The sequence below is a fragment of the Pecten maximus genome, chromosome 1 (genome assembly GCF_902652985.1).
Source record: "Pecten maximus chromosome 1, xPecMax1.1, whole genome shotgun sequence".
NCBI classification, from domain to species: Eukaryota; Metazoa; Mollusca; class Bivalvia; order Pectinida; family Pectinidae; genus Pecten; species Pecten maximus.
The window spans coordinates 4,276,013-4,302,563 of record NC_047015.1 but is presented as its reverse complement, the minus strand read 5'-3'; the positions used below and the strand labels follow the sequence as shown (position 1 = coordinate 4,302,563).

The 26,551-nt window shown below is 40.5% G+C and overlaps 1 protein-coding gene across 1 annotated transcript; it reads left to right on the top strand.

The window, feature by feature from the left end:
* The first annotated feature begins 3,350 nt into the window (after nt 1-3,350).
* Nucleotides 3,351-26,528, top strand: LOC117340100. Its single transcript, XM_033901890.1, has 4 exons — nt 3,351-3,381; nt 17,955-18,041; nt 23,940-26,389; nt 26,421-26,528. The coding sequence occupies exons 1-4, from the start codon at nt 3,351-3,353 to the stop codon at nt 26,526-26,528; spliced, it is 2,676 nt and encodes an 891-aa protein (XP_033757781.1).
* Nucleotides 26,529-26,551: the final 23 nt, after the last annotated feature.

The window sequence follows — 26,551 nt, the reverse complement described above, 5'->3', positions numbered from 1 at the left end:
TACGTCAGTGTTATTACGTACACGATGGCCGACCTTACAGACTGGTTACGTCAGTAATATTACGTACACGATGGCCGACCTTACAGACTGGTTACGTCAGTGTTATTACGTACACGATGGCCGACCTTACAGACTGGTTACATCAGTGTTATTAAATACACGATGGCCGACCTTACAGACTGGTTACGTCAGTGTTATTACGTACACGATGACCGACCTTACAGATTGGTTACGTCAGTGTTATTACGTACACGATGACCGACCTTACAGACTGGTTACGTCAGTGTTATTACGTACACGATGACCGACCTTACAGACTGGTTACGTCAGTGTTATTACGTACACGATGACCGACCTTACAGATTGGTTACGTCAGTAACATTACGTACACGATGACCGACCTTACAGACTGGTTACGTCAGTGTTATTACGTACACGATGGCCGATCTTACAGACTGGTTACGTCAGTGTAATTACCTACATGATGGCGGACCTTACAGACTGGTTACGTCAGTGTTATTACGTTAAAGATGACCGACCTTATAGACTGGTTACGTCAGTGTTATTTCCGTACACGATGGCCGACCTTACAGACTGGTTACGTCAGTGAAATTACCTACATGATGGCGGACCTTACAGACTGGTTACGTCAGTGTAATTACCTACACGATGACCGACCTTACAGACTGGTTACGTCAGTGTTATTACGTACATGATGACCGACCTTACAGACTGGTTACGTCAGTGTTATTACGTACACGATGGCCGACTTAAAAACATCGTTTACATTATCAATGAAGTGAGATCACAGACTATCAACAGACGGATCGAAACTATCACTAATGGAGTGAGATCACAGAATATTAACAGACGGACAAAAACTATTACCAATGGAATGAAATCACAGAATATTAACAGACAGACAGAAACTATTACTAATGGAGTGAGATCACAGAATATTAACAGAAACACAGAAACTATTACTAATGTAATGAGATCACAGAATATTAACAGATAGACAGAAAGAAACTATTACTAATATAATGGAATGAGGTCACAGAATATTAACAGAGGGACAGAAACTATTACTAATGGAGTGAGATCACAAACTATTAACAGACAGACAGAAAATATTACTAATTGAATGAGATCACAGAATATTAACAGACAGAAACTATTACTAATGTAATGAGATCACAGAATATTAACAGACAAATAGAAACTATTACTAATGGAGTGAAATCACAGAATATTAACAGACAGACAGAAAATATTGCTAATGGAATTAGATCACAGAATATCAACAGACAGGCAGAAACTATTGCTAATGGAGTGAGATCACAGAATATTAACAGACAGAAACTATTACCAAAGGAATGAGATCACAGAATATTAACAAACAAAAACTATTACTAATGGAGTGAGATCACAGAAACTACAACTAATGGATTGAGATCGGAGAATATTAACAGACAGGCAGAAACTATTACTAATGGAGTGAGATCACAGAATATTAACAGACAGAAACTATTACCAAAGGAACGAGATCACAGAATATTAACAGACATACAGAAACTATTACTAATGGAGTGAGATCACAGAAACTATTACTAATGGATTGAGATCGGAGAATATTAACAGACAGGCAGAAACTATTACTAATGGAGTGAGATCACAGAATATTAACAGACAGAAACTATTACTAATGGAATGAGATCACAGAATATTAACAGACAGACAGAAACTATTACTTATGGAGTGAGATCAGAGAATATTAACACAGACGGACAAAAACTATTACCAATGGAGTGAGATCACAGAATATTAACAGACAGACAGAAATTATTACTAATGGAATGAGATCACAGAATATTAGCAGACAGACAGAAACTATTGCTAATGGAATGAGATCACAGAATATTAACAGACAGACAGAAACTATTGCTAATGGAATGAGACCACAGAATATAAACAGACAAACAGAAAGTATTACTAATGGAATGAGATCACAGAATATTAGCAGACAGACAGAAACTATTACTAATGGAATGAGATCACAGAATATTAACAGACAGACAGAAACTATTACTAATGGAATGAGATCACAGAATATTAACAGACAGACATAAAGTATTACTAATGGAATGAGATCACAGAATATTAACAGACAAACAGAAAGTATTACTAAAGAAGTGAAATCACAGAATATATAACAGACAGACAGAAACTATTACTAATGGAATGAGATCACAGAATATTAACAGACAGAAACTATTACTAATGGAATGAGATCACACAATATTAACAGACAGAAACTATTACTAATGGAATGAGATCACAGCATATTAACAGACAGAAACTATTACTAATGGAATGAGATCACACAATATTAACAGACAGAAACTATTACTAATGGAATGAGATCACACAATATTAACAGACAGAAACTATTACTAATGGAATGAGATCACAGCATATTAACAGACAGAAACTATTACCAATGGAGTGAGATCACAGAATATTAACAGACAGACAGAAACTATTACTAATGGAATGAGACCACAAAATATTAACAGACAGACAGAAAGTATTGCTAATGGAGTGAAATCACAGAATATTAACAGACAGACAGAAACTATTACTAATGGAATGAGACCACAAAATATTAACAGACAGACATAAAGTATTACTAAAAGTATTACTAATGGAGTGAAATCACAGAATATTAACAGACAGAAACTATTACTAATGGAATGAAATCACAGAATATTAACAGACAGAGAGACAGACAGAAACTATTACTAATGGAATGAGACCTCAAAATATTAACAGACAGACAGAAACTATTACTAATGGAAAGAGATCACAGAATATTAACAGACAGACAGAAACTATTACTAATGGAAAGAGATCACAGAATATTAACAGACAGACAGAAATTATTACTAATGGAAAGAGATCACAGAATATTAACAGACAGACAGAAACTATTACCAATGGAGTAAGATCAGAGAATTAACAGACAGAAACTATTACTAATGGAAAGAGATCAGAGAATATTAACAGACAGACAGAAACTATTACTAATGGAGTGAGATCACAGATTGATAAACAACTTGAAACCCTTGAATATAATATATAGATTTATCTAACTTGGCAATGGGGACTTACATCTTAACTAAAAACAAAAGAAAACTAAAACTTATAATGCAAAATACATGGGCAATTAAAAAAATAGTTTTTACAGATTACCTATGTAACCTGTATTACAAAAGTATTTGGAAAACATAAACACATATACTTTTTTTTTTTAATTTTTTTTTTAGGTAAGAAACATATTTATTGTAAAAATGTATATTGATGTGATTGTGATAGGCGGAGGTACATCCTTGTTCAATATTCTTAAGACAGTAATCCTTTCTTTATGGATGTTTGATTGAATATACAGTAGTGATAAGACCGTTATGTTAATTGAATATTATCAAATACATATATCAAATATAATTATAGACAGGCAAACAGAATCAGGCAATTTCTCTAGGTACTCTAGAAAAGTAGTTATACATCGATAAATACAATGTCCAAATAACACACAATTAGATATAAACAAATTAGATATAAACAATAGGATATAAACGAATTAATTTAAACAATAGGATATAAACAAATTAATTTAAACAATAGGATATAAACAAATTAATTTGAACAATAGGATATAAACAATTATTTATGAATGATTCGTTATAAATACCAAGATACAAACAATTAGATTTAAATAGAGTATATTCCCATAGACCCTTTCTGTCAAAACATGACTGACCGGATATATGAGTTTAAATTAATGTGATGAAATCAAATATGCAAATGGGATCAGACACAAGTTAAAAAAAAAAAATTGTAATCCGTCTTCTCTCGGAGACAGACATGCACAGCACGTAACAACCAGATATGAAGATGGTTGCTAACAAGCAGCATATTCCACGAGCGGCTTGACATGAGGTAGGACACATCACCTGGATTACAATTTACAATATTGTACCTGGCAGGTGTCGCTGACTTTATATTTTGACCTCGTTTTATCGACTTTGAGTTAGAACATTCAGGACTTAAACGCCACAAATAATCACGTTTTATCTAACATGAACTATAAAAACAAACCATTAGGGATATCCACCGGACACATTTCTACATATATATAAGCATTTGTCAATCTCAGCAGACATAACCAGGATGTAGGCAAAATCTGTTTGAAGGAAAACAATGTATTACACATGACAGATTTGTTGGTTTTTTGTCCCATCATGAAGATATTGTAAATATAAAGTTTCAAATCTAATAAAGAAAATAAGCGATATAAATGATTAATTACTATCACGATAACTTATTGATCATGGAAACATCTGACATAAAGATGCGACTTCGTGATGAAAAATAGTTCATGTATTTTATACAAATTTGATATAAAAGTGTAATATCATAGAATGTCTCGTGCGTTATGGTGCTTTGTTAACATCATCCTTAGAGGTATGATGTGGTATGATACAAATGTATTAGGAGAAATTGAACTTCCACATAAAGGAGTCGTGATGATTTTAGGTTTGTCAGGTTATTGACTTTAGTTTAATACTAACGGTGTAACAAAATCTATCAGCATTCCTGGTCGTTGACGTATAAGAATTCAACAGATAGTATACACAATGTATATCTATATACCGAATACAAGGTAAAAAAAACCCACCAAGCTGCTTACATAACAAAGCAATATTAAGACATATATGCAATGCATAATATAAACACATATACTTACAACTTGGGGGTATTGATGAAACTAATGATTGACGTGGGTGGTTTTTTTTTTTTATTGCTTTATCTTAACATGATGTACTGTAGTTATACTGAAGAGGGGGTTTCTAAAGGCATTTCTATAAAATGATGTACTGTCATTGACTTGAGGAGAGGGTTTGTATGGGCTTGGCGACACAAAACACGTAACCAACTACTACATCAAGTGATATACCGGGTATGTCTACTGATAGGACACACAAGTGATATACCGGGTATGTCTACTGATAGGACACACATGTGTTATACCGGGTATGTCTACTGATAGGACACACATGTGATACATTTTGTATACCGGATATGTCTACTGATAGGATACACAAGTGATATACCGTGTATGTCTACTGATAGGTCACACAAGTGTTATACCGGGTATGTCTACTGATAGGACACACAAGTGATATACCGGGTATGTCTACTGATAGGATACACAAGTGATATACCGGGTATGTCTACTGATAGGATACACAAGTGATATACCGGGTATGTCTACTGATAGGACACACAAGTGATATACCGTGTATGTCTACTGATAGGACACACAAGTGATATACCGGGTATGTCTACTGATAGGACACACAAGTGATATACCGGGTATGTCTATTGATAGGACACACAAATGATATACCGGGTATGTCTACTGATAGGATACACAAGTGATATACCGGGTATGTCTACTGATAGGACACACATGTGATATACCGGGTATGTCTACTGATAGGACACACATGTGATATACCGGGTATGTCTACTGATAGGACACACAAGTGATATACCGGGTATGTCTACTGATAGGATACACAAGTGATATACCGGGTATGTCTACTGATAGGACACACATGTGATATACCGGGTATGTCTACTGATAGGACACACAAGTGATATACCGGGTATGTCTACTGATAGGACACACAAGTGTAATACCGGGTATGTCTACTGATAGGACACATAAGTGTAATACCGGGTATGTCTACTGATAGGACACACATGTGATATACCGGGTATGTCTACTGATAGGACACACATGTGATATACCGGGTATGTCTACTGATAGGACACACAAGTGATATACCGGGTATGTCTACTGATAGGACACACATGTGATATACCGGGTATGTCTACTGATAGGACACACATGTGATATACCGGGTATGTCTACTGATAGAACACACAAGTGATATACCGGGTATGTCTACTGATAGGACACACAAGTAATATACCGGGTATGTCTACTGATGGGACACACAAGTGATATACCGGGTATGTCTACTGATGGGACACACACGTGTTATACCGGGTATGTCTACTGATAGGACACACACGTGTTATACAGGGTATGTCTACTGATAGGACACACACGTGTTATACCGGGTATGTCTACTGACAGGACACACACGTGTTATACCGGGTATGTCTACTGATGGGACAGACAAGTGATATACCGGGTATGTCTACTGATAGGACACACAAGTGTAATACCGGGTATGTCTACTGATAGGACACACACGTGACATACCGGGTATGTCTACAGATAGGACACACACGTGACATACCGGGTATGTCTACTGATAGTACACACATGTGATATACCGTGTATGTCTACTGATAGGACACACAAGTGATATACCGGGTATGTCTACTGATAGGACCCACAAATGATATACCGGGTATGTCTACTGATAGGACACACACTTGTTATACCGGGTATGTCTACTGATAGGACACACATGTGATATACCGGGTATGTCTACTGATAGGACACACAAGTGATATACCGGGTATGTCTACTGATAGGACACACAAGTGATATACCGGGTATGTCTACTGATAGGACACACAAGTGTTATACCGGGTATGTCTACTGATAGGACACACATGTGATATACCGGGTATGTCTACTGATAGGACACACAAGTGATATACCGGGTATGTCTACTGATAGGACACACACGTGATATACCGGGTATGTCTACTGATAGGACACACATGTGATATACCGGGTATGTCTACTGATAGGACACACAAGTGATATACCGGGTATGTCTACTGATAGGACACACAAGTGATATACCGGGTATGTCTACTGATGGGACACACAAGTGATATACCGGGTATGTCTACTGATAGGACACACAAGTGATATACCGGGTATGTCTACTGATAGGACACACACGTGTTATACCGGGTATGTCTACTGATAGGACACACATGTGATATACCGGGTATGTCTACTGATAGAACACACAAGTGATATACCGGGTATGTCTACTGATAGGACACACAAGTGATATACCGGGTATGTCTACTGATAGGACACACAAATGATATACCGGGTATGTCTACTGATAGGACACACAAGTGTTATACCGGGTATGTCTACTGATAGGACACATATGTGATATACCGGGTATGTCTACTGATAGGATACACAAGTGTTATACCGGGTATGTCTACTGATAGGACACACACGTGTTATACCGGGTATGTCTACTGATAGGACACACATGTGTTATACCGGGTATGTCTACTGATAGGACACACAAGTGATATACCGGGTATGTCTACTGATAGGACACACAAGTGTTATACCGAGTATGTCTATTGATAGGAAACACAAATGATATACCGGGTATGTCTACTGATAGGACACACAAGTGATATACCGGGTATGTCTACTGATAGGACACACACGTGTTATACCGGGTATGTCTACTGATAGGACACACAAGTGATATACCGGGTATGTCTACTGATAGGACACACAAGTGATATACCGGGTATGTCTACTGATAGGACACACACGTGTAATACCGGGTATGTCTACTGATAGGACACACATGTGATATACCGGGTATGTCTACTGATAGGACACACACGTGTTATACCGGGTATGTCTACTGATGGGACAGACAAGTGATATACCGGGTATGTCTACTGATAGGACACACAAGTGTAATACCGGGTATGTCTACTGATAGGACCCACACGTGATATACCGGGTATGTCTACTGATAGGACACACACTTGTTATACCGGGTATGTCTACTGATAGGACACACATGTGATATACCAGGGTATGTCTACTGATAGGACACACAAGTGATATACCGGGTATGTCTACTGATAGGACACACAAGTGATATACCGGGTATGTCTACTGATAGGACACACAAGTGTTATACCGGGTATGTCTACTGATAGGACACACAAGTGATATACCGGGTATGTCTACTGATAGGACACACATGTGATATACCGGGTATGTCTACTGATAGGACACACATGTGATATACCGGGTATGTCTACTGATAGGACACACAAGTGTTATACCGGGTATGTCTACTGATAGGACACACAAGTGATATACCGGGTATGTCTACTGATAGGACACACATGTGATATACCGGGTATGTCTACTGATAGGACACACAAGTGATATACCGGGTATGTCTACTGATAGGACACACACGTGTTATACCGGGTATGTCTACTGATAGGGCACACAAGTGTTATACCGGGTATGTCTACTGATGGGACAGACAAGTGATATACCGGGTATGTCTACTGATAGGACACACATGTGATATACCGGGTATGTCTACTGATAGGACACACACGTGTTATACCGGGTATGTCTACTGATAGGACACACATGTGATATACCGGGTATGTCTACTGATAGGACACACAAGTGATATACCGGGTATGTCTACTGATAGGACACACAAGTGTAATACCGGGTATGTCTACTGATAGGACACACAAGTGTTATACCGGGTATGTCTACTGATAGGACACACAAGTGATATACCGGGTATGTCTACTGATAGGACACACACTGTGATATACCGGGTATGTCTACTGATAGGACACACAATTGTTATACCGGGTATGTCTACTGATAGGACACACATGTGATATACCGGGTATGTCTACTGATAGGACACACAAGTGATATACCGGGTATGTCTACTGATAGGACACACAAGTGTTATACCGGGTATGTCTACTGATAGGACACACACGTGATATACCGGGTATGTCTACTGATAGGACACACAAGTGATATACCGGGTATGTCTACTGATAGGACACACATGTGATATACCGGGTATGTCTACTGATAGGACACACAAGTGATATACCGGGTATGTCTACTGATAGGACACATATGTGATATACCGGGTATGTCTACTGATAGGACACACATGTGATATACCGGGTATGTCTACTGATAGGACACACAAGTGATATACCGGGTATGTCTACTGATAGGACACACAAGTGATATACCGGGTATGTCTACTGATAGGACACACAAGTGATATACCGGGTATGTCTACTGATAGGACACACATGTGATATACCGGGTATGTCTACTGATAGGGACACACAAGTGTTATACCGGGTATGTCTACTGATAGGACACACATGTGATATACCGGGTATGTCTACTGATAGGACACACAAGTGATATACCGGGTATGTCTACTGATAGGACACACAAGTGTTATACCGGGTATGTCTACTGATAGGACACACAAGTGTTATACCGGGTATGTCTACTGATAGGACACACAAGTGATATACCGGGTATGTCTACTGATAGGACACACAAGTGATATACCGGGTATGTCTACTGATAGGACACAACAAGTGTATACCGGGTATGTCTACTGATAGGACACACAATGTGATATACCGGGTATGTCTACTGATAGGACACACATGTGATATACCGGGTATGTCTACTGATAGGACACACAAGTGATATACCGGGTATGTCTACTGATAGGACACACATGTGATATACCGGGTATGTATACTGATAGGACACACAGTGATATACCGGGTATGTCTACTGATAGGACACCACAGTGTATACCGGGTATGTCTACTGATAGGACACACAAGTGATATACCGGGTATGTCTACTGATAGGACACACAAGTGATATACCGGGTATGTCTACTGATAGGACACACACTTGTTATACCGGGTATGTCTACTGATAGGGACACACAAGTGTTATACCGGGTATGTCTACGGATAGGGACACACAAGTGATATACCGGGTATGTCTACTGATAGGACACACACGTGTAATACCGGGTATGTCTACTGATAGGACACACATGTGATATACCGGGTATGTCTACTGATAGGACACACACGTGTTATACCGGGTATGTCTACTGATAGGACACACATGTGATATACCGGGTATGTCTACTGATAGGACACACATGTGATATACCGGGTATGTCTACTGATAGGACACACAAGTGATATACCGGGTATGTCTACTGATAGGACACACAAGTGTATATACCGGGTATGTCTACTGATAGGACACACAAGTGATTATACCGGGTATGTCTACTGATAGGACACACAAGTGATATACCGGGTATGTCTACTGATAGGACACACATGTGATATACCGGGTATGTCTACTGATAGGACACACAAGTGATTATACCGGGTATGTCTACTGATAGGACACACAGTGATATACCGGGTATGTCTACTGATAGGACACACAAGTGATATACCGGGTATCTACTGATAGGACACACAAGTGTTATACCGGGTATGTCTACTGATAGGACACACAAGTGTTATACCGGGTATGTCTACTGATAGGACACACAAGTGATATACCGGGTATGTCTACTGATAGGACACACATGTGATATACCGGGTATGTCTACTGATAGGACACACAAGTGTTATACCGGGTATGTCTACTGATAGGACACACAAGTGTAATACCGGGTATGTCTACTGATAGGACACACAAGTGATATACCGGGTATGTCTACTGATAGGACACACACGTGTAATACCAGGTATGTCTACTGATAGGACACACAAGTGTTATACCGGGTATGTCTACTGATAGGACAAACAAGTGTAATACCGGGTATGTCTACTGATAGGACACACAAGTGATATACCGGGTATGTCCACTGATAGGACACACACTTGTTATACCGGGTATGTCTACTGATAGGATACACATGTGTTATACCGGGTATGTCTACTGATAGGACACACATGTGATATACCGGGTATGTCTACTGATAGGACACACAAGTGATATACCGGGTATGTCTACTGATAGGACACACAAGTGTAATACCGGGTATGTCTACTGATAGGACACACACGTGTTATACAGGGTATGTCTACTGATAGGACACACAAGTGATATACCGGGTATGTCTACTGATAGGACACACATGTGATATACCGGGTATGTCTACTGATAGGATACACAAGTGTTATACCGGGTATGTCTACTGATAGGACACACATGTGATATACCGGGTATTTCTACTGATAGGACACACAAGTGATATACCGGGTATCTCTACTGATAGGACACACAAGTGTTATACCGGGTATGTCTACTGATAGGACACACAAGTGTTATACCGGGTATGTCTACTGATAGGACACACAAGTGATATACCGGGTATGTCTACTGATAGGACACACATGTGATATACCGGGTATGTCTACTGATAGGACACACAAGTGTTATACCGGGTATGTCTACTGATAGGACACAACAAGTGTAATACCGGGTATGTCTACTGATAGGACACACAAGTGATATACCGGGTATGTCTACTGATGGGACACACACGTGATATACCGGGTATGTCTACTGATAGGACACACAAGTGTTATACCGGGTATGTCTACTGATAGGACACACAAGTGATATACCGGGTATGTCTACTGATAGGACACACATGTGATATACCGGGTATGTCTACTGATAGGACACACACGTGTTATACCGGGTATGTCTACTGATAGGACACACATGTGATATACCGGGTATGTCTACTGATAGGACACACAAGTGTAATACCGGGTATGTCTACTGATAGGACACACATGTGATATACCGGGTATGTCTACTGATAGGACACACAAGTGTTATACCGGGTATGTCTACTGATGGGACAGACAAGTGATATACCGGGTATGTCTACTGATAGGACACACAAGTGTAATACCGGGTATGTCTACTGATAGGACCCACACGTGACATACCGGGTATGTCTACTGATAGGACACACACTTGTTATACCGGGTATGTCTACTGATAGGACACATATGTGATATACCGGGTATATCTACTGATAGGACACACAAGTGATATACCGGGTATGTCTACTGATAGGACACACAAGTGATATACCGGGTATGTCTACTGATACGACACACACGTGATATACCGGGTATGTCTACTGATAGGACACACAAGTGATATACCGGGTATGTCTACTGATAGGACACACAAGTGATATACCGGGTATGTCTACTGATAGGACACACAAGTGTTATACAAGGTATGTCTACTGATAGGACACATATGTGATATACCGGGTATGTCTACTGATGGGACACACATGTGATATACCGGGTATGTCTACTGATAGGACACACAAGTGATATACCGGGTATGTCTACTGATAGGACACACAAGTGTTATACCGGGTATGTCTACTGATAGGACACACACGTGTTATACCGGGTATGTCTACTGATAGGACACACAAGTGATATACCGGGTATGTCTACTGATAGGACACACATGTGATATACCGGGTATGTCTACTGATAGGACAAACAAGTGTAATACCGGGTATGTCTACTGATAGGACACATATGTGATATACCGGGTATATCTACTGATAGGACACACACGTGATATACCGGGTATGTCTACTGATAGGACACACAAGTGATATACCGGGTATGTCTACTGATAGGACACACAAGTGATATACCGGGTATGTCTACTGATAGGACACACAAGTGATATACCGGGTATGTCTACTGATAGGACACACAAGTGATATACCGGGTATGTCTACTGATAGGACACACATGTGATATACCGGTTATGTCTACTGATAGGACACACAAGTGATATACCGGGTATGTCTACTGATAGGACACACAAGTGATATACCGGGTATGTCTACTGATAGGACACACAAGTGATATACCGGGTATATCTACTGATAGGACACACACGTGTAATACCGGGTATGTCTACTGATAGGACACACAAGTGATATACCGGGTATGTCTACTGATAGGACACACAAGTGATATACCGGGTATGTCTACTGATACGACACACACGTGATATACCGGGTATGTCTACTGATAGGACACACACTTGTTATACCGGGTATGTCTACTGATAGGACACATATGTGATATACCGGGTATGTCTACTGATAGGACACATATGTGATATACCGGGTATATCTACTGATAGGACACACAAGTGATATACCGGGTATGTCTACTGATAGGACACACAAGTGATACCGGGTATGTCTACAAACAAACCCCCACACGTGATTTTCCCGGGGTTTATGTCATTTATAGGCCACAAAGTGAATACCGGGTTTTTAAAACTGTTTAGGCCCACACAAGTGAATAACCGGGTTGTCTAGATGGGGCACACAGTGAAAAATGGGGTAGTCTACTGATGGGGACACCCCCAAGTTTTAAATACGGGGTTTAATGCTATGATGGGGAAACAATGATAAAAAGGGGTATGTTATGATAGTACAAACATGTGATATCCCGGGGAAAAGTCTACTGATAGGACAAACAAATGATATACCGGGAAAAAGGTTACTGATAGGCCCACACAAGTGATTACCGGGTATGTCAAAATGATAGGACACACAATGATATTACCGGGTGTTAGGGCCCTAAATGTTATTTTTTTTTTTATTTTTGAAGTTTTGTTTGGGTTTTCCCTTTGTGGTAATTTTTTTTTAAAGTTTCCCGGGAAAAATTACGGTTTTTCCCGGGTTTTCCCGGTTTTAGTATAGACGAATTAGGGGGATAGCGTTATCCAAGCGAACACATGTTTTGAGTATGAAAAAGATTCTTTTCCGGGATTTATCTAGGATCGTTTACGGTAACAAAATTACGGTTGAATGATTTGAATATGATTTATGCTTGTTTAGGAATTCATGTCATCATTTTAAATGTCATTTGGAAAAAATTTTTTAATTTCCGGCCAAATAAAAAAATTGTCAGTAAACCTTTGGCAGACGCCCAAGTCCCTCGTGCATTTTTAGTCTATCACTTGTTTTTCTGCTGTATTGAAATGCTATTATGTTTTATAATTGCCCTTTTGTTTTCATTGCGTTTAACTCGTTTAAAAATGTGTAAGGGGAATAGTATCGTAATAGTATTTTTTTTTGCTATTTTGGGGTTTTTTGGGTTTTTAAATTCATTTTTGGGGCCAAAAACGCCCTTTAGTCTTGTAAAGGTCATGTTATTGTATACGGGAATAGTAAAAAGGGGGGTTTGGTCCGATTCATCTACAATCAAACTTTTCATGTTTTTTTATAAGATATAAGGCATAATGAAAACTTTTGTTGTTAATTAGTCAAAAAGTACTGTTTCTTTCTTTACATAAATCTATCAAACTTTAAAAACTTCTTTAAAGTCATACACCGGTAATGTACAGTTTTGTAGTTGAATTGATGTCAAAGATAATAAAAAAAAGGATGAAGCCAGGAAGAGGGAAAATTGACCTCATTTATTATTACGATGGGCCAAACGTTTTCGGGGCGTATTCGAGGCCTATTTTCGAACGAAATCTCCCAGATTTAAGAGGTATGATCTTCAACTTTTAATTTGTTAACGTTTGGGAAAAAGAGGCTATAGAAAAAGGGGAAACCGTAAAAAGGTTTTAACATGTAGGATTTTAAATTTTCGTTCTGGACGGGCCAAAAATTTTTTAGTGAAAAAGGGGGCATGCTTTCCCAAGGGGGAACAGCTGAAACAAAAAATAAAAGTCCCCATGTGGGTTCAGAAAGTTTATTTAAAAAAAATAGCCACTGAAGGAGGGACGAACCTTTGGTTATTGTGCGTAAAAATCCCAGTATGTGGATGATTGATTTTCGAAAAATTTTTGGGGAACTGTATGACTTTTTGGGCGGGCCCCAAAGTCTTTCCCATGACCCTGATGAGTTTTTTTTCAAAGGCCCAAGAGAAAGGTTCTGCGAAAAATTCAAAATTTGGGATTGAAAACAAATTTTTCCTCGCGGATTGCTATAAATTTGAGTAAGAAAACTTTTTTTCTGAGCCGAGAGTTGAGTTTTGGCGGCGAAAAATAGACCAAGGCATTATAAAAAAAACTGATCCAAAAAGGATGAAAGGGAATCCTTTTCCCAGTATTTGCCATTTCATACGGCCCCTCAAAAAAGTATCAAAGAAAAAAACGGGGTTGGGGTTTAAAATTTAGAGAAAAGGGAAAAACAGCTTTATCAAAAAAACATAAATTTGAGTAGCAAATTTTGCGCAAAAATCAAAGGGGAAGGGGCTGGAACTTGAACCGGAAATAGCTGTCGCTCAAGCGAGAAGCGGGTACTCGACAAGTGGGGACTAAATGAAAATCTTAATGCCCCCTTTGGACCAGGCTTTTGCGTTCGAGAAAACCCCCGTTTTAAACCTACCTAACCCGCGCCCTTGCCTGTACATTTACAGATAAAAGTGTTTGTGCAAGCCCCCTCCAGTCCTTTTGGATGCCCCTGGGACCGCATAGCCTGGGAAAGCAGAATTTGTCATCGAGAACACTCCCTGAAAAATATGTTGTTTTTTTCCCTTCCCCAAAAACCGTAGTTCAGTCGGTAGTTCAACTTTTAAAAAAAAACCCTTGGGGCAGAGGAAAAAAAAGTTTATGGAGATCCTTTTAAATATGGGCAGTTTTTAATTTCGTCAATTTCGCTCGAAGGTTTTTAATCCCAAAACTGATATGACGATGAAAGGAGAACTACCTTGAAAAACTTACTTCGGGAAACACATAAAGTGGTGTCAGGATTCAGCCATCTTTGGGGCAAAAGGGTTTAAGGGAGCCATGAGTCAGCTGGGGGATCGTATTGGGGATGAGGAAATTTATACGACCCGCTTTCCCCAAGAAGCATTAGACTGGCCCCCCCATTCGTCCTTTGGGGACCCCCAAGGCCCCTCGATGACTTCCTTTGGGTTTTTTGTTAGAAATGGATAATTTCAGTTTGGGACAAAAATCAAATGGTGTTCTTGACTCTCGGAAAAATATTAAGAAATTAATGTCAAAATACCCTTCTATCTTTCATGATAAAAGGAGGAACCCAAATTATAAGTAAAGGGCAAAAAGGAAGGGCGGTTTAAGGAAATTAGTTTAAATTTGTGGGGACAGAGGCTAAGAAAATCAACGGGCCCTACCTTTTGGAAGTATTGCCCCCTGGGGTTCAAGACCAAGACTCCGCAAAAGATGCACGCCCCCACAAGGGAGGTTTTTCCCGAGATTGGTTTCAGATTCTATACCTAAAAAGCACCCGTGAACCCCTCCCTCCTCCAGCCCCGAATTATAAGGGGTTTTTTTCTGTGACTCTACTTCCCCTTCTCTTTGGGGAAATTTTCAAAAAAAACGCCAAACCTAAAAACGAAAAAGTCAACTTCATTTAAAAAAAGGGGGTTTGGCTTTTGGGGTCTCAAGAAAAGGCCCCTTGTCGAAGAGATTTCCGTAATCGTTTTTTTTTTTTAAGGGCGGAATATGCAAAAAAAGTCATCCCCTCATCTTAACCAAAAAAGAAAAGAAAACTCGTCAGTTTTTAGTGTATCAATGGGCCAATTTTCTGGGTTTTGCTATCGCAAAAGAAGATCAAAAGGGGGGGGTGGGGTCTTTTTGCCAGGGATAGTCCCCGTTAGAATTCGGGTTGCCCGGGTAAACCTCATAAAAAGACATACGCATTTTGGGTACAGGTAGTAGCGGGTTTTGTTTTGCACCAACCTTTGAAACCCCTTGGGGGGTTAAGGGAAAAAGAACAGCCCTTAAAAACTTTAAATCCCCCGGGGGAGCCCCTTTCCCATGAAACCATTTTTCCATCAGTGGGGCCCGCAAGTAATGACATTAAATCGGAAAATTTTATTTGATCTTCCGGGGAGTGTTTTACGAAGGAAAAAAGCCCGTGGGCCCGGAAACACACCCAAAAACCCAACAGAGGGGTCAAGGTGGGAACACTTAGCAAAGGGTTCACTAGCGAGCCTAAAATGTTAGAAGGGTTTTGGGTTTGGATTGGCAGCAAAAGTAAAACCGATGCCCCACTCCCTATTGAGATCCCTTTCAGGCCCCTTTTGGGGTCACCCCATTGCCACAAGAACTAAGCTCGGAGGGTGGTCTTGGGAAAGTTCTTCGAGAAAAAGGTACATAGGGGGTCAAAGAGTTCACATTTAGGGAGTTTTGGGGGGAAGACATTTGAAAAATTGGTTAAAGATCTATGAAAATGGATTTCCCCCTGAGCGTCTTATTGGGCGATAGAAAAAAAAATCAGGGGGGACAAAAAATTTTTGGATATGGGTGAAAACCCATTTATAAGGATGGCAACTTACGGGGTTTTCCCTTGGGCCCTTTTGTAACAAGGTCCTATTTTGCCGAAAAACTCGGAAAAAGCCCAAACGGGATTTACGCCCCATTGAGAAAAGGGGTTTAAGGCAGATCCCAAGTTCAAAGAAGATTTACCACCTTCATGGAAAAACCCGTTGGAGAAAGGTCATGCGGAACCAGCCCCCCTGTGGGATTTGCAAAGGAAAGGTCTGGGACAATTTTCCCCATCATGGGGTATACCCCAAAAAAAGAACAAAATTCGAGGGTGTTTTTAATTTCTTGCGGGGATATCAAGGGGGTTTTTCCCCTTTAAAAAAATTACTCCAGGGACCTTACCTTACAAAAAATCTTTTGGGGGTGTTTAGCATTGGGGGGGGGGCCCGTGGGTCATTTTGGGGGACCTTGAAGCGTGTTTTATACAGGTGAAGTCCCAGTTAAAAAGAAAGAGACTATCTGCGATTTTTTCGGTGGGGCCCCAAAGGGAAAATGCGAAAGAGCCCAAGGGGTACAGGGATGACGGTTTAAACCCGTTTTGGAGCCTCATCAAATTTCCCCGTGTTTAACTTTTTCTTCCAAAAAACTGCAGAGGGGCAGTCCAAAAAGGTTTTTTCCCCCCCAAAAAGTTTAGGACACCCTGAAAAAAAATATGTTTTGTCGATACTGTCTGACCTCCCTTTCCTTTCAGAGAAGGAAAAGGCGATTAGTCTTTTACTGAGTGACTCAAATGTGGGAAATCCGGAGGATTCCGACTTACCAAATTGGGCGAGTAAAAGTATGTGGTTGTGGAATCTATTTCCGGGGTGGGTCGGGCCCAAAAGTCAAGTTGTGGATTTTGGATAGTAACACCCATCGAAAAAGCTCTCGGGGTTTTAATTTGGGTTAGGGAATGACTCCCTTTTATTCCAAATTCAGATGAAAGACAAACCCTTACTAAAAAGAGGTTTCTAAACGGGGGCCCGCCCAGGTACGTCCCCTTTTGGATTGGGATCCCCCTTTGTTCTTAAGGGGCCCAAATCCCCAAACTGCAAAAAACCTTTTTAGGGATGGTTTAAAGGTGGGGTGAGGGGATCACGGAAAAAAATTTGAAGGACTGGACCGAAATTTGGGTGCTTTTAAATACCGGGAACCCAAGCATGTTACCCTTGATCGGGGGGACAAAGGGAAAAACCTGGGGAAGGGGAAAATCCCGTCAAAATTCATGGTTTCGCAGATGCCCTGACATTGGGGTTGGAAAAGGTATTTTATCTTCAACTCCCTTTATGTCATGGAAGATCCATTTCTTTGTTTTGTTTCCCCGGGGGGCGAGAGTTCCCCCACTTAAGGCAGTGACTATACCCCCGGGGAAATTCACTGCCTCTTCTCTAGTGAAGTTGGGCAGGATGGTGGGAAGGGAAAAGCTGAATTACAACCCTAGATCGATTTTCCCTTTTGGGCTGACAGCAAATTCAGTTTAAGGGATTCGCAAACAAAAATTTGGCCCCTTTACACTTTTGTACTAAACCCCATTGGGTCTTATCCCGAAGTAGGGCGGAAAATTTAAGGGTATTTCCTCAACCTAAGGAAAAACCAGCTGGGTGTTGCAAACAAGAGGAAAGAGCATTTCGAAGTTGCCGGGCTCCCTGGACCGTGGGCCAATGTTCCCCCTTTGGAAAACCGAACGTGAAAAGGGGCCCCTTGTGGAAAAGGATTTAAGAAACACGGGGGAAAAGAATTTTATCCCCGAAATAAGGACACTGCGTGCGCTTCCCTAGTTGGTTTTTACACAAACAGTGGGGTCCCCCAAAAAACCTTTTCGGAAATTTACTCCAACTTTTTAAAAACTTGGAGAGCACGGGGGGGCTTTTTGAGAGCTAAAGGACAAAATTTCAGGGCTGTTGAAGGGGGCCGGGAGTAAAAAAGGACCTCAGCTTTTAGAATCTGATCCCGGGAAAAGCGACCCGGGAAAAAAAAGTTAGGGATTGTCGAAAGAGAGACAGGATAGGGCTTCTCAAAAAGGGCAGAAAAAACCTTCGACAGGTTGCCTGTCCCGTGGAATTCTGGAACGGGCTGAAGCCCCCGGTTTTATTAAGATGAGCAACGAAATACTTCGCACCGAAAGCAAAATCCCTTTACAAGGACAATGGTGTTTTATCGCGAAAAATAAGAAATTTGAAATTTTTCAAGATGGACCCCTTTTTTTTAAAGATGGTGTCATTCCCCCTAGGAAAGGGGTTTTTGAAAGAGCTGAAATTTTCCCTATGATGCAAAAAAAAACCCGTGGTGTTGCCTAGGGGAAACTGTTTTGTATCGAGACTCGTTGTGATGATTTCCCACAGATCATGTGGTCACTTAGGAAAAAAAAACGGGCCCTTTCATTCATTCGAGAAAAATATTTGGGGTTGGTTTGGGGCCTTTGCAAATCCTGGTGAAATCTATTCTTTTCCCAAAAGGGTGCCCTTTTAGGAATTTCAGAGCTCCATGGGTTGAGCAAAAAATTTGGGAAACTTAAACCCCAAGCGCTCGCAAAATTTTCACCCCCCTTTTTAGCAGAACCCGGGGGGACTTCTTTTGGACCCTTTTAAAATGAAACGGGGAAGGGGGTTTGGTAAAGCGATATGGGGGTTTTTGTTTACCTGTCTTGTGCTCGTGCCGGGGCCCTTTTTGAAGTTGCTTTCGTCGCTCGATACAGGATTCGGGAAACAACTCCATTCGAAAAATTTACGTCGCAAGGAAAACCTGTATTTATTAGAAACGGAAAAAGGGAAAACCCAAACCCTTGGGCCGGGTTTCTCACGGAAAATGAAGGAAAATATTTAAAATGGAACACAGACAAAATTTTGTGATAACATGTTGCAAAAAGTAGCATTTATTTGGGGAAATTTAAACCTCCCCCCGGTTTTCACTTCGGGGGGGGCCTGGGAAAGGGCCCCCTTTGGGCGTGAAGGAACAGGTGTTGGTTTCTCTTTATGCAGACAAATGCGAAAAAATGGGTGAAAGAAGGAAATTTTTAGAAAACTCTTTTGTGGGGGGAGAGGGCCCATTTTTAAAAAAAAGGGCGCCCGTTTAAATGAAGCCCTCGGGTAACGTAATGAACCCTAGGGTTTTTACCCCAAAAAACCAAATTTCTATTGCTTCCGCCTGGAGAGTATTTCCCCCTGGAACTTCGTCCCCCACGGATAACTATGCCAAAGGAGGTTAGACAGATACAAATCCTTTTTAGATATTTTCTGGAATAGGTGGACCAGGAATACTTTCCGCTTTTTGAAGGAAGCCAGAAAAAGGTGAAAAAAGAAAGGAAAAATCAGGGGCTTTGGGGATCCCTTTTGGGTGATCGCCCGATTGTACACCCAGGCATGGGGGGTGGGTAAAAACCCGGGAGGATTCAGGGGAAATTTGGAAAAAACAAAAATGATTATTTCGATTCGGGGGAAAGTTAAGATTTTCCCCTTTCCAAGGGGTTAACGCGTTCCCCGTTACAAAACTTGTGCCCCTTGGGTTTGGGGCCGACATTGAGTAAAAGGATACGGTTTAACGCTCGAGTGAAAGGGCAATTCCCCAACTAAAAATTTTCAGGTTTTAACTTTTTTTAATTGTGATTTTTTTGATTGCATAATGATTTAATTTATGTGTTTTTTTAGGTTATTAGGGCCCTTTTTTCGGGGGTTATAAACTCGGGTTTAAACCTCGTTTAAAGGGGCCCCTTTTGTTTTCGGCCCCAAAAGTTGTTTTATGTTGAATTTTTATTTTTTAGTTTCTTTGTGGTAATTTTGTTAAGATTCCCGGGAAAAAACGGTTTTTCCGGTTTTCCGGTTTTTGTTTAAAACGAATATATGGGAATTTGCGTTTTTCCAAAACGCAGAACATGTTTTGAGGATTTAAAGATTCGTTTTGGAACCTATCGGAGGATACGATACGGTAACTTAAATTTGTGAAAATTTGAATATGATTTATGCTTTTTTAGGAATTCTGTCATCATGTTATAATGTCATTTTTGGGGGGTTCCGGGGGCCCAAAATATAAATATTTCAGTGAACCGTGGACAGACGACAAGTCCCCCTTTGCAATTTTAGTTATCCCCTTTTATTTTCTCTTGGGTTTATTTTTTTTGTTTTTTTTTTTTTTTTGTTTTTTTTTTTTTTATTTTTTTCTTTTTTTTTTTTTATTTTTAAAATTTTTTTTGTTTATGGGTTTTTTTGTTTTTTGTATGCATGATAGATTTATAAGGCCCTTTTAATTTGGGTTGTTTTTCGGCTAAAAAATGGTTTTTTAAAGTAATTTTTTATGAAATATTATTGGGATTTTGTAATTTATTGGGTTGGTTAAAAAAAATTCAAGTTGGGCCAAAGTTAATTTTCATTTATTTATTGGAACTGAAAAAAGTTTTAGGGGGATTGGCCTCCTATTCAAAATTTAAACAAACCCATGGTTTTTAGAAGGGGGGGTCATAAAAAATGGTTAGGGGGAATTGTCTAATAAAACTGTTTCCGGGGGTTTACAAGGGGAATTATTCCGGGGAAACTTTTTGAAAACACACCTGTTTTAAGGGACATTTAGGTAAAATTTAATTGGGGTGTCAAAGATAAAACACAGGGTAACCGGGAAGATGGGGAAAAACCTTTACCTATTTATTAAAAAATTTGGGTAACCGGGATTCACGTTTGGGCCCACACCAAACCCCCTAGTTTTTAAATGATAGGGCACACAAAGGATACCGGGGATGTTACTGATAGGACAAAACCCTTAAAAATACCGGGATGTCTACTGATAGGGCACACCGGGTATACCGGGGATGTCTAAAAGATAGGACACAGTGATTTACCGGGTTATGGGCTACTGAAGGACACACCCGGGTTTTAAACCGGGGATGGGCCCCATGGACCACAAGTGGAAAACCCGGGGATGTCACTGATAGGACCCCACGTAATACCCGGGAAAGTCTAGATAGGAAAACAAGGAATACCGGGTATGTCACTGATGGACACCCGTGTTTTAACCCGGGTTTTGTCTTTTGATTTGGAAAACAACGGGGTTTATACCCGGGGATGTTCGATTGGGGCAGACAAGTGATATACCCGGGTTTTTGTCTAGATAGGACCCCACAGTAAAATAAAGGGGGAGTCACTGATAGGACACCAAGTGTATACCGGGTATTTTCTTTGATAGGACACAAAAGTGATATTCCGGGTATTTCACTAAAAAGGACACAACCCCGGGTGTCCGGGGATGTTCTGATGGAAAAACAAGTGTTATACCGGGAAAATTTTTACGATAGGGCCCCCAAGTTTATACGGGTAGTCTACGGTAGGGGCACACATGTTAAAACCGGGGATGTCATGATAGGGCACCCCGTGTTTTTACCGGGTTTTGTTACTGATAGGGCACACAGTGATTACCCCGGGGATGTCTCTTTGGGGCCACCGTGATTTTTACCGGGTTGTTACTGAAGGCACACAATGTTTTATAAACCCGGGGAGTCTCTGATAGGACAACAAGTGTTTTACCGGTTTTGTTTGCGGGTAGGGCACACAGGTTTATATAACCCGGGGAGCTACAAAAGGGGCACAAAGTGTTTTAACCCGGTTTTTTCTATGTAGGACACCACACCCTTTTTAAACCAAGGTTTCTTTAAAACAAGTGTTTTAAAAAGGGGATGTCTTTCTGATAGGCCCCACACAACCGGGGCGCCCACTTTTAAAACCCCCGGGAAAACCGGGTAGGGCTACTGTAGGAAAACAATTTTATACCGGGGAAAAGTCACTTATAGGACACACAAGTGATATACCGGGTATGTCAATGAAGGACACCAAAAAATTTTTTCTAGGGTAAGGGTTTTGAAAAGGAAAACTAAAGGGAATTTTTACTAATTTAAAAAAAGGGGAAAATAGGGATGGTTTTACTTTATTGGGGGAAACCAGTTTAAATACCGGGGTTTTCAAGCACAAAGGTACCCGCTCTTTTAATTCAAAAAGTTTACCCGGGTTTTGTCCCCTGGTTTAGGGAAAAAACGAACCTCTAAAAATTGGTTAAAAAGGGGGTTTCCCTGATTAAGGCCCTTTTTAAACCTGGAATTTCCTCCCTTGGAAAAAAATATATCCCGGGGATGGAAAGAAGGACAAACCCCCCCCTCCTGTTTGTTTTTTAATTTTTGAATATTTAAATAAAGTTTTTAAAAACAAAGGGAAATAATTGGGAAAAGTTTTTCAGTTGTTTTTTAAAAAAATTAAAACCTAAATATCAGAGGGTTGTCCTTCCCCAAAGGGATATTTTTTTTGTTTTTTAAACATTAAAAGGTTTCGTTAATTTTTTGCCCAAAAATGGAAAAATTTTGACCTAACAATTTTTATGTTTAAATATATTTTCCCTATAAGCCTTTTTGGTTTTTTTAATGGGTTTTTGCCTGGATGGGCAATTAAGTAAATGGGAAGGGGGACGGGATTTTAATTACCGTTTTTTAAAAGGGGAATAAGGGTTTTAAAAAAAATAATATATTGAGAAAAAAAAAATTTCCCGGTCCGGGAAAAAAGGGAAACCAAGGGGGGCCCCACCCGGGGGTTTTTTAAAAATTCAAAAAAAAGAAAAAAAGGGCCGGATTTGTGTTTTTTTTTGGGACAGGGGTAAAACGCTCAAAATTTTCCGAGTTTTTTAAAAGGAAAAGGGGGAGCACTCGATGACTTCTCTTTGTTTCTTGTAGAGTGTGATAATGCAGTTGGCACAGAATCAAATGGCGTTCTTGACTACTCGGACAATATTAAGAAATTAATGCTCAAACTACCCTTCTATCTGCATGATAAATGGAGGAACCAAGTATATAAGTACAAGGAAGCAAAGAGGAAGGTTCGGTTCAAGGACTTAGTGAAGTTTGTGAAGACAGAGGCTAAGAAAATCAACGACCCTACGTATGGAAGTATTGCCACTGGGACTTCAAGACCAAAGACTCCGCAAAAGATTGCACGTTCCAGCAATGCAGTTCCAGAGATTGTTACAGATTCTATACCTAAGAGCACCAGTGACACCGTACCTCCTCCAGCCCCGAATTATAAGTGTTTCTTCTGTGACTCTACTTCCCATTCTCTGGATACTTGCAAAAAGATAACTACCAAACCTATGAACGAAAGAGTCAACTTCATTAAAGAAAAGGGATTATGCTTTGGCTGTCTCAAGAAAGGCCACATGTCGAAGAGATGCCGTAATCGTTCCAAGTGCGGCATATGCAAAAAAAGTCATCCATCTATCTTACACAACGAAGAAAGCTCGTCAGTTGTTAGTGTATCGAATGCCAGTACTGGTTATGCTATCGCAAAAGAAGATCAAAAGGGGGATGTGTCTTGTGCCATGGCGATAGTCCCAGTTAGAATTCGCTTGCGTGATAAACCTCATAGTATAGAGACATACGCATTCTTGGATACAGGTAGTAGCGCTTCGTTTTGCACCGAGACAGTTATGAAACAGCTTGGAGCTAGAGGTAAGAAGACACAGCTTACACTGAGTACAATGGGTGAGCCATTTATCATGAACACATTTTCCATCAGTGGACTGCAAGTAAGTGACATTGACTCGGAAAATGCTATTGATCTTCCGCGAGTGTTCACGAAGGAGAAAATGCCCGTGTCTAAGAAGCACATCCCAACACAAGCAGAGGTGTCAAGGTGGGAACACTTAGCAAAGGTTTCACTAGCTGAGCCTAACTGTGAGATAGGTTTGATGATTGGCAGCAACGTACCAGATGCCTACTCGCCTATTGAGATACTTGCAGGCCCTAGTGGATCACCACATGCTACAAGAACTAAGCTTGGATGGGTGGTCTGGAATGTTCTTCGAGAAAGCGGTACTATACAAGTCAACAGAGTTCACATTCAGGATTCAGGAGAAGACATCGAAGACATGGTTAAGAGATCTATGAACCTCGATTTCCCTGAGCGTCTTATTGACGATAGAAAAGAAGACTCGAGGGAGGACAAACAATTTTTGGATATGGCTGAAAACTCTATTTATAAGAATGGAGAACATTACTGCGTTTCGTTGCCTTTTCGTAACAAGGTCACTATTTTGCCTGATAACTCGGTAATGGCTAAACGGAGATTACGCAGCATTGAGAACAGGTTCAAGGCAGATCCCAAGTTCAAAGAAGATTACACTGCCTTCATGGAAAAACTGTTGGTAAAAGGTCATGCGGAACCAGCACCTGTGGGATTTGACAAAGGAAAGGTCTGGTACATTCCTCATCATGGTGTATACCACAAGAAAAAGAACAAGATTCGAGTGGTGTTTGATTGCTCTGCTCGATATCAAGGTGTCTCCCTTAACGACAACTTACTCCAGGGACCTGACCTTACAAACAATCTTCTTGGTGTGTTGATGCGATTCCGGGAGGAACCAGTGGCTGTCATTGGAGACATTGAAGCGATGTTCTATCAGGTGAAGGTCCCAGTAAATGAAAGAGACTATCTGCGATTTTACTGGTGGCCCAACGGGAATACTGCGAATGAGCCAAGGAGCTACAGGATGACGGTTCACCTGTTTGGAGCCTCATCATCTCCCAGTGTTTGCAACTTTGCTCTTCAGAAAACTGCAAAGGACAGTCAAGAACGGTTTCCCCAAGAAGTTCAGGACGCACTGAAAAGAAATATGTATGTCGATGACTGTCTGACCTCCGTTGCTACAGAGAAGAAGGCGATTAGTCTTATACATGATGTGACTCAAATGTGTAAATCCGGAGGATTCCGACTTACCAAATGGACGAGTAACAGTGATGAGGTTGTGGAATCTATTCCAGAGGGTGATCGTGCCCTAGACGTCAAGTTGTGGAGTCTGGATAGTAAGCCACCTATCGAAAGAGCTCTCGGAGTTTATTGGTTCATGGAGAATGACTCCCTTGGATTCCAAATTCAGATGAAAGACAAGCCCGTTACTAGAAGAGGTATTCTATCAGTAACCAGCTCAGTGTACGATCCTTTAGGAATTGCATCCCCGTTTGTTCTTAAGGCCAAGTCAATTCTGCAAAGACTTTGTAGGGATGGTAAGGGATGGGATGAGGAGATCACAGGAAAAGATCTGAAGGACTGGACCGATTGGCTGCTTCAGCTACCTGAACTAGAGCATGTTACCATTGATCGGTGTTACAAAGGGAAAAACCTCGGCAAGGTAACCTCCTGTCAACTTCATGGTTTCGCAGATGCAAGTGACATTGGATATGGAATGGTATTCTATCTTCGACTCGTTGATGTCACCGGAAAGATCCACTGCACGTTCTTGTTCGGGAAGGCGAGAGTCGCACCACTGAAGGCAGTGACTATACCCTGGATG